General features: G+C 41.0%; 2 protein-coding genes across 2 annotated transcripts; both read right to left on the bottom strand.

The window, feature by feature from the left end:
* Positions 1-2,639: 2,639 nt before the first annotated feature.
* On the bottom strand, positions 2,640-5,394 carry LOC128448563 (platelet glycoprotein V). The gene is made up of 2 exons (XM_053431266.1): positions 5,244-5,394; positions 2,640-4,883 (listed from the first exon to the last, which is right to left on the bottom strand). The coding sequence occupies exons 1-2, from the start codon at positions 5,260-5,262 to the stop codon at positions 3,085-3,087; spliced, it is 1,818 nt and encodes a 605-aa protein (XP_053287241.1). The 5' UTR covers positions 5,263-5,394; the 3' UTR covers positions 2,640-3,084.
* Positions 5,395-7,082: 1,688 nt separating this feature from the next.
* uts2d (urotensin 2 domain containing) lies at positions 7,083-8,528 on the bottom strand. Its single transcript, XM_053431243.1, has 5 exons — positions 8,290-8,528; positions 8,087-8,191; positions 7,965-8,002; positions 7,649-7,739; positions 7,083-7,535 (listed from the first exon to the last, which is right to left on the bottom strand). Exons 1-5 carry the CDS (start codon positions 8,387-8,389, stop codon positions 7,510-7,512), a joined length of 360 nt encoding a protein of 119 aa, XP_053287218.1. The 5' UTR covers positions 8,390-8,528; the 3' UTR covers positions 7,083-7,509.
* Positions 8,529-9,673: the final 1,145 nt, after the last annotated feature.

Here is a 9,673-nt window from a genome sequence, read left to right as displayed (position 1 = left end):
GCCAGCGGATGATTCATTTGAGACATGATCTATTTCAAAATATGAGAGCAGGAGTTAGCAGATACACACACAGAAAAAAAAAAAATATATATATATCTGACAATTGATAAATTAATAAAAAACCTATATCTAAACAACATCCATCTATCAACATTTAAAAACAAATTAGTAAACATCTTACATTTGTGAGTCCTTGGGTACAATCTTGACTTTTCTTCTTCTTTGTGATTATATATATCCTTGTAAACAGTCCTCTTGAAAAATACACTTAACTGTCTGGGCTCCTATACGTCACATGAACTCTCGGCATACATCCCTTAATATCTGTGTGGAATTTGAGGTATTAAAAGCTATCGTTGATTTTTCTGAGTTACAGGTACAAAGGCAGTGATGGCACTGGAGTGGTGTACTTTAGGTAAAAACCTGAGTTACAGTAACAGTTCTTAGAACTTAACATTATATTAAATAAGGGTTCATATTTATAATTGAATATCTGTATAGCGACATTAGGCATACGTATATACTTAGAACTTTTCTGAGAAGCAACTCCCATTGAAATGGTAATCAGTTGGTTATCAAAAAGAAACAAAATGGTAAACTTCCTATTGCTTTATAAGTACTGCATTGCTATAGCTAAGGCAGAACTTATATTTTTTGTCAGAAGTATTTTTATTGCGTTTTTACATTTCACACAAAAAACACATACACCCCAAAACCCCAATGTCTATTATTTTGACATAAGAATTTAATAGCACCAAACAACAACCAAGAGTCTCCTGCAAATGATCTGTGGAAAATATCAGGTTAAGATAAAATGTATCTGTCCCCATTTAGAATATAAAAAAAAGAAACAATTGTTAAACGGGGACAACTTCCTGATCTTTGTTGTTAAACTTGTGTCTCCAGTTGATTATTGGGTCAGTGGTAGATTTGAGTTAGGTTAACGTTGGGGAAGTAGTGGATAAGTCTGAAATTACTGTAAGTTTATGTAAAGTTCCCAAAAGTGACCCATGACATGGTGTGTGTGGGTGTGTGTGGTAGAGAGAGAGAGCGGGTGAGAGTGTGTCACCACTGTTGTGTGGGCTCAGCGTACTGGAAGGGCCTAATCACTGGTTGTCATAGCGATGAACTTGGGCGCTGCTCACCAATTCATCCTCCATTGTTTGCTGTTTGCTGTTGAAAGTCTAATCTCCTCTCGAGGAATTCCCGGCATCTGCTGTCATTTTGTGAAGGTTTAAAGGCTTTGGAAGCTTTTTTTTTACACGAGCTGTCAAATGTTCTCTGTTGTTTTTCCTCCAGAGAGAACTAAATAAAACTAAAGTGGGATGTGCAATCATCAACAAAACTGGATGGAAATGTCACGTTAGTTCTATGACTATGTACTTCTGTAAAGACATTTGTATGAAAGTTTGAGGATAACTCGTGGGATAAAATAACAAATTCACAATCTTATATTTGTTAAGTTATGTCATGAGTGATCTTGGATAACACAGAAAGAGAAACAATTGTGGAACGTTGTTGTGGGTTTGTTTTATAATGGAGGCTCGTGAAATTACAAGGGCACTGTTCTTCCAAAGCGTAATTTCCAAAGTTGTTTTGTTCCCTGACCTTGTGAAATCATGGCGATGACTGATTGACTTGGAGTCTCTTGTTCTGAAGGCTGTTTTTGGAAAATTACGATGGGATGTGATTCATTTACGGAAAGCTTTTGCTTTCTTTTGGGAAAGTTCATTTATCTGTCATTTCCTTTCAAAGCAGAAATCTGGATTATAACCCTAGATAAGAGAAAAGAATGTTTATTCTCAAGAACTTCTCTAACATACATTGGGAGGCCCGACCCAATTTTTTAAAACAAACGCCAGATAATAGATTTGGAAAATGGTTTATGAGTATTCATCACTATTCTATAACTTTTAAAGATACAAAATACGACCAAACTGTGACAAACTGAGCTCCCAAATAATAGTGTGTGAATGTTTATGGTAAAGAATAAAAGCATCAGGTGATTAATTCCCGGATTTATGACCTATACATACCTCTGTTTTGTGATATATATGCAATTATTGATTTTTTATTATCTCAATGTAACAAAAGGTATTTGTCTGATTTAAACTGATAACAGATGTTGGAGCAAAAGTACTTGTAATTACTGATGGGAGAGGCAGGAATATCATCATGACGCTGCTTGATGGTATTTTTATTTGCCTCAGCTGACAGGAAGGTAGAAAGGAAGGGAGAAAGGGAGGACGGAGGAAGGTAGGAAGGAAGAAAAGAAGGAAAGAAGGAAAGAAGGAAAGAAGGAAAGAAGGAAAGAAGGAAAGAAGGAAAGAAGGAAAGAAGGAAAGAAAGAAACCCTTCATGCAGTTCCGCATTTTTACAACTAGAGGGAAACAAAATCACATCGGTTTGTATATGTTGATTGACATCATCACTCAAGTAAGAACAAAAACTTACACACGATGTTAGTCACAGTAAAAATCGTCATACATGCAATCTGATGACAAGGAGACAAAAAACTGCAACTAACCGTTATTTTTATTATCAATCAATCTGGAAAATATATTTTAAAACAAAATACACTCATTGTTTAGTTGATGATGTGTTAAAATGGTGTAACCCCCCCCCCCCCCCCCCCCCCCCCGAGCCCAAAGTGATGTCTTCAGATTGTAAATGTGTCCAACCAACAGTCAAAAATCCAAAGAGATGTGATTTATAAAAAATGAAAAGTATAACAAAAATGCTTGGATTATATAAAATGACGAACAAATAATTTGTCAAATTAATTGATTTGCATTTTCACAGCTTTGTTAAAGCGTAAGGTTTGCATTTCCTAATCTATATTAATTATTGTATCATCTAACCATGATTCTTAGAAAACAATCTTAAAATAATTTGACCTTCAAAACTTTTTAAAATAGGCGACATTGAATCCCATTTCTCAAGCCAAACTGCTCACAACAAAAATAGCATCGAGGAAAGCAACAAACAATAGTGATATTTAATGTGCTGCAGCTTGTGGAGAAGGACAGTTTATCTTTTGCTCTCGTGCACTCAGCCTGATAACATGGTGGGCTACCCTTACTTTCATGTACACTCGGCCTTCAGCTTATCCATGGTCTTGTCGAGGCGACACAAAGTATACATGGCAGCAAGAATGAGGAACAGGCCTGTGGTCGCGAGAAGGATGTGACAGAACATCAGGAACCCAGCCCAGGCTGTGTCTGAGGGCAGAAACCACACCAACACCCAGCCCCTGTGGTGGTTGTGGTGAACGTACTCCGGCCCCTGCTCGATCACCAGCCTGCCATGGAAAACCTGTGGTTTGATGACTTCACTGGTGCTTGATGGTGTTGCTGGTGGTGTGGTTGTTGAGGCCGATCGACTGGTTGAGATGGCGTGGAATGGTTGTGCCGAGGCAGGCAAGTTTTTCTTTCCAGGAAACTCAGTGGAAACATCGCAATAACTGAACTCCTGATCTTGCAAAGATGCTAATGTACGGTGCCGTTTGTCAGATGGACTGCGACATGTCACATTTCCTTTGTCAATGACCACGCGAGCATTGCTTCTAATCCATCTTGCAATACCTCTGATGCTGCACGTGCAATCCCAGGGGTTGCCAATCAGAGTCAGAGTACCCAACGCTTCATTTGACAAGAAGATATCTCCCGGCAGAGTCTTGAGGTAGTTATCCTTCAAATCAATGGTCTGAAGCTCTTCGAGGCCCTGAAAAAGGTTTTTGGTTAGGTTCTGCAGACTGTTGCCGCTCAGAACCAACATGTTCAGTGAGGTGAGTTTGGAGAACAGCTGAGGATGTAGATAGTGGAGGTCGTTGTATTTCAGCGAGAGCTTCCTGAGTTGGGGGAGACAACAGAAAAGGTCTGCGGGCAACTCTCTGAGATGGTGATTTAAATGGAGGTGAAGCATCAACAGCCCGGACATGTTGCTGAATAAATTCCCAGGAACAGTAGTGAGTTTGGTGTTGTACAGATACAATTCTCTCATCTCAGGCATGTGACCCATCAGCTGGGGTGGTAGGGAAAGCAAGGGGTTGTTGTAGAGGGTCAGCTTTCTCAGCTTGGGCATGTTATAAAAGGTTTCTTGGGGGACAGCCTGAAGTTGGTTGGAGGACAAAGTGAGACTCGTCAGGTTCGTCAGTGGATGGAACAGAAGCCGCGGGAGCCTGGCGATCTGGTTGTGGTCGATCAGTAGCTCCTGGAGGTTGACGAGTGCATCAAACATCTTAGACTCCAGCGCCTCGAGTCTATTGTTGTACATGTAGAGTTTGAGAAGGTTGACCAAGGAGTGAAAGATGGTGGGAGAAAGCCTCTTTAAGCGGTTCCTGGCAAGGTTGAGATAGGCGAGTTCGGTCAGTCCATCGAAAACATCCGGAGGGAGATCTATCAGTTTGTTGCGGCCCAGGTCCAGAACCTGCAACTTAACAAGTCTGTGAAATATTTCTGGAGAAATGGTCTCAAGCTGGTTGCCATCTAAAAACAGCTGTTCTAGAATGGTCAGCGGACTGAACACTAGAGAGGGAAGCGTGGTGAGGTTGTTGGACGACAGCTTGATGAACCGGAGCTTTGGAGCGACGTGGAACGCCAGCGGTCGGATGGTGTGTAGGTGGCTGTGAGTCAGACCGAAGCGCTGCATGAAATCCAGGTTTTTCAGGCTCTGATCGTTTATAACATTCATGTTTGTGTTGTTGAGGTACACCTCGTATGTCTGAGGGGGCATCTCCTTTGGTATGTCCTGGACCATGTCGCCTGTGCACAGGACAACATTATTATACGAACAGTCGCAGCTCCGAGGGCAGACCGGTCTGCCCTCGGAGCTGTAGGAGCAGTGAGGCCGCATGAAGAGGATGAGTGTGATCCACAAGGGGCCTGCATGGTTGAAATGAAGACACATTAAGACACATGATCACATTTTGTATCATATTATTACAACACATTAAGTAAGTTTAATTTGATTTGCAATGAAAATTTGCTCTTTATTATCTCTTTTCGATTCTGTTCTTCAATCTGTATTTAAAACATATATGCACTACTGGTTTCAACCACACCCAACATGCACTTTGACATTTAATTATGTATTTTGTATTTTTGTTTTTTAAACTAAACTTACCCAAACCCTTCTCCAATAGTTTTCATCACAGAAATAAGATAACATTCAATTTCGGACCAAATCTATGACAAAAAAAGATTTCATTATAACACAAGAAAATTGAGGAAAACTCTACCGACCTCTGAAGCAGGAATCCATCTCTGTCTGTTTGATTCCACGATGATGACGATGCTATGTTCTTCTCTTGGGGCTGGAGCGGTAGCTGACTCCCACTGTCTATCAAATCACCCCTCCCCCTTCTTATCCAGAACACCCAGCCAGACATCATCACCACACATATTTTAATGGCCATTTTATGTTGAATTTATTATATATATTACATCACCACTCTCATAACCCCATTATTTACTGAAAACATTCACAACGGCTCCGTTCATTTCAAGTGTGCCCATAAGAGATGACAGTGTGACAATAGGTCAGCATGAGAAGGACCCTGAAACTGAAGCAACTTAATGGAATTCAACCATTTTATGCTTTTTTCTGTGACTTGTCAAAGTGTTAGCTGTTAAAAAGACCTGTTGCTTTTTATTTTTCCTTGGTGTAAAGTTTTTGTAGAGTTTCCCCTGGTCTGAGAGTGTTTGTCAGGAACTGGGAAGTGTAAAACTCAAAGTGACACGGAGGCTGCTTGGTCATTTCCTGTGGACTTATCTTGACAGAATGGTGTGACCACAAGCTGCCTGTGCTCCAGCTTGAGGAATGAACTGAAGCGGATAACGTTTATTTCTGGTCCATATCAGTCAGAGAGGTTTTGTGTCTGATGCGTTTGATGGAAACACATAGTTCCGTTTGTCGTTTGTGTGTAGAACAAAACAAGATAGTGTTTTTCAGTTATTGGTCCTGCTGTACCAGGCAGTGATGAGAACCGCTTAGCAGCAGTAAGTCCCAGTTCCCAGCAGTTTAAGAACAGGGTCCCATGGCACCTTCATCAAACCTGGGACATCAGTTCATTTTAAGTTGTGTATGTGTTTGTGTGTGTGTGTGTGTGTGTGTGTGTGTGTGTGTGTGTGTGTGTGTGTGTGTGTTTGTGTGTGTGTGTGTGTGTGTCTGTGTGTTGCTGTAAAATGCTGAAATTATGTAGTAAATACAAGGTAGAATAAATATAAATAAAGTACACATTCATTTACTTGAGTTTATTTGCAGCGACACCTTGTTGGTTGATATATTAAATGTACCGAGGAAGCAGAGTAGCTTACGTTTAATGTATCGAATGAAAAATGGTAAAGAAGTTAAGTATAAATACTATGATATAATAAATTGAATATAAATATTGTCATATTTATGTAAGATTATAGGTATATACTACATATAACTGTTTCTTTTAATATAGGACGGTTTTTTTTTCAATTAATGTTGCTTTCTGTGCAGGAATTAACTATATAAGTTGTGATGCAATGTTGTTTCGTGTGCAGGTGGGTATTTTGATGTGCAGATCTAATAAGCTCTGAAACAGCATCAGGGGGGACCGACCGTTCCTCCCTCTTCTTTGATGCTGCTCTTTTACATTCACCGATGTGGCAGATGCTTTAATCCTGAGCCGTTTACACTCAAGTCACAGCACTAAAGCGGTTTAACTCTGTGAATGCTGGTGGATCCTCTTCTGTTCATCATGCTGCTGTCTGTGATTCACATCTTTTCACAGCAGCTCTCGCATTGTCTAGACCAGTGACTCAGCTTTGTCACCAAAGTCTTTCAAAAGATCCAATCAAATGAAATTCATGCTAAAGTAAATGACTTAGACACTTATTTCAAATCGTTCAAACATATTATATTCAAAGTGAATAAAGAACTATAATTGTTATGAGTGTTAAGAATATAGCCATTTTGATGGGAACCACAAAGAAAGGTGTTCTTTTCAAGCCCCTGAAAAGAGTCTGTCACAATCATTTCCTTTGAAAAGCTTTTAGATGAAAAATATCACCACAAAATATTAGATAACACCATAATAGTATTTATTCTGTAAAATGAAGGAGAGTGTGTTTCTAAAAGCAACGACAAACAAGATGTTTGTTGGCGTTAACAAACATGTTATGCCCAAAACAGCCACAAGTGAGCGACATAAACATAAGCAAATGGCAAATTAATATCCCTGTTAAAAAAAATAAAAGAATAAAAAAAATAACTATGTCTTTACAGACACATTTATTTTTTCATATCTGACCCTCAAGTATTTCCAGGGAGTAGCTGAATATTTACAGATCACAGGTTTTTACAGCCACAGTCTTCACACCTTTCATGAGACACATTTTATTGATGACATTGATTATAATACAACTCTATATTGCTGGAATAAATACATTGTGATAATATGACTGGTGCTGTGAGTCTTAAGGCTATGTTGGGTTTGCAGCAGGAATTCACCGGGGTCCTCCTCCTCTCGCATCCGTCTCACACACAGTATTTCCAGAAGCAAGCTGCAGAAGCAGAGAGATGATGACTTTTACAAAAATGACATCTGTCATGCCCTCACAAATACAAGTGTTAATCAGTGTGAACGATAAGAGATAAATCCAGATTCGGAACTTACGTTCGCCCCTCTTCTGAGCTACAGCTTTGCCCTCGGCCAAATTGGCGGTGATCTGCCTCTCCAGCTCCAGGTCCTCCCTCAGCGCCCGGAGCTACAGGCAGAGATCACAGTATTTGAACACACCAAGCTGTCACCTCAGGATCAATACACCATCAATTATCAATGGCTTTTTTTAATCAGGAATTGTGAAATTGTGTTTTCATTCATGTACTAATAATAAATATAGAATGTAGCGGTTGAAACAATATCTCAAACACAATCTCACACTGAATCATGTTTCCTGGCTACTTCGTGGCAAATCTGTAAATATCCTTACCCCCTCTAGTTCAGCTAATTTGTTGGCCAGTTCAAGACCTGTGGAGAGAAAAAATCCGTTATCGTCCCTTAAGAATATCTCTGTGTTAATTATGTCAATTTCAAATCTTCTTTGGCTCTCACCTAGAGGATCTTCCTTTTCAACTGGAACTAGGCTCTTGTGCAGTAAGAGTGCAAGAATCTTGCTCTGGGCCTCTGTATCCTCTTTGGGATTGAAAACACGGTTTCCTGAACACACAAACACAAATAAATATACAACTTTAAGCACCATCGATATCGCAAAATATGAACAGACAATGAACTCAAAGATCATTTTGAGAGCTCACCGGGGTTGAACGTGCTCCTTCCATCCACACTCAGCACTCCCTGCAGTATTAACAAACTCAGGAGTCCTAAGCAGTAGTTCACAACGGATGTTCTGTCCATGGCACTCGCTCTGTATGGTCCCAGGCTAACGCTGCACTATGAGTCCTCCCTGGAGCAAGGCGTGCAATCCACTGCCTGGGGCCCATCCATTCAATATATTTATCCTTTCCGAGACCGAGAGGAGGGGCCAGTCGGTCCTTGCGTACTAAATCAATAGCTGGTCATTGAGACTTTTCGTCAATAGGCCACATTTTCACGGGGTTCATGGAGCGTCTGGGTGAAATACAGTGATCTGACGTCGTAGGTGAGGCCAACGACCCTGAATCACTCTGACGTGGGCAATTCAAACGGTGAGGAAGTTATCAATCAGCCTGCTGGTCAGATGTTCTTGGCACTTGCAAATCTTTCTCTTTTACATTAATTGCTTCTATATATAGGCACATCGGAGCGTGTTGGTCTAGGGAGGGGGGTTGAATTGATTCAGTCCCATAGTGCATCATCGTGCACTGGGGATGAGCTCCTCAATCTTGGCTTGAGGACTGATCTGGAGCTGAAGGAACATCCATCACTGTGGCAGTGATGACATCCAACCAGCACCTCCTAAGTCACCTGGCCTAAATAGGCATCAAGGAAATCCCATCTCATGCATCCTGGCAGGGGAGCAGGCATCGTGCCCCTGCATTGTTACAGGAATGAGCTGGTTGGCATCTGCTGAATTTGACTGGGGATGGTCTTGACGTCTGGTGTCTCATATCTAAGAACCTTTCCTGAAGCCATCACTTTGAATGTTTGAAGTGCATCCACTCAAAGACTCGACAGAGAGACATGAGCGTCTGCTGTGTATGTGTGGCGGGGACGACACTGATCTATTTTATAGTCATATGAATTCATTTTAACTTAATAAACTGTTTTAAGTTGTTGTTTTTTAAGGTAATTTCTAAAAGTTGTGGTGCAGGTTTGGTCGATACCTACCTGCATGTTGCAATATTGGACACTAGATGGAGCAGTTCTATTAACATAACCAGATACCAGCTGCTGTCAGGTCACATGACACGTGTGTATCTGTTTGTGGGAGCAAGAGAGGCAAAGAGGATGCCTGAGACACACTGATACTCGTGGATGTGTGTTTCTCTTCATTCATACACAGCTGTCTGCCCTGTCCGTGTTGAATTCACATGCAGTCCCTGAACGCGTCACTGTTCATGTGGACCCCAGTCGGGCTCTGTGGTGCGTTCGCTGTCACCTCAGGATGGGACTTCTCGTGGCTGCAGACGCTCCACAGACACTGGATCCAGCGGAGGAAGCTGGGTCAAGTTGTGAGGCTGAAACCGGACGTGTCAGAAC

This window comes from Pleuronectes platessa, chromosome 9 (assembly GCF_947347685.1).
Source record: "Pleuronectes platessa chromosome 9, fPlePla1.1, whole genome shotgun sequence".
In the NCBI taxonomy this organism is placed as follows: Eukaryota; Metazoa; Chordata; class Actinopteri; order Pleuronectiformes; family Pleuronectidae; genus Pleuronectes; species Pleuronectes platessa.
Note: the sequence above shows the minus strand (reverse complement) of the source record. Positions and strands in the feature narration are given on the sequence as shown.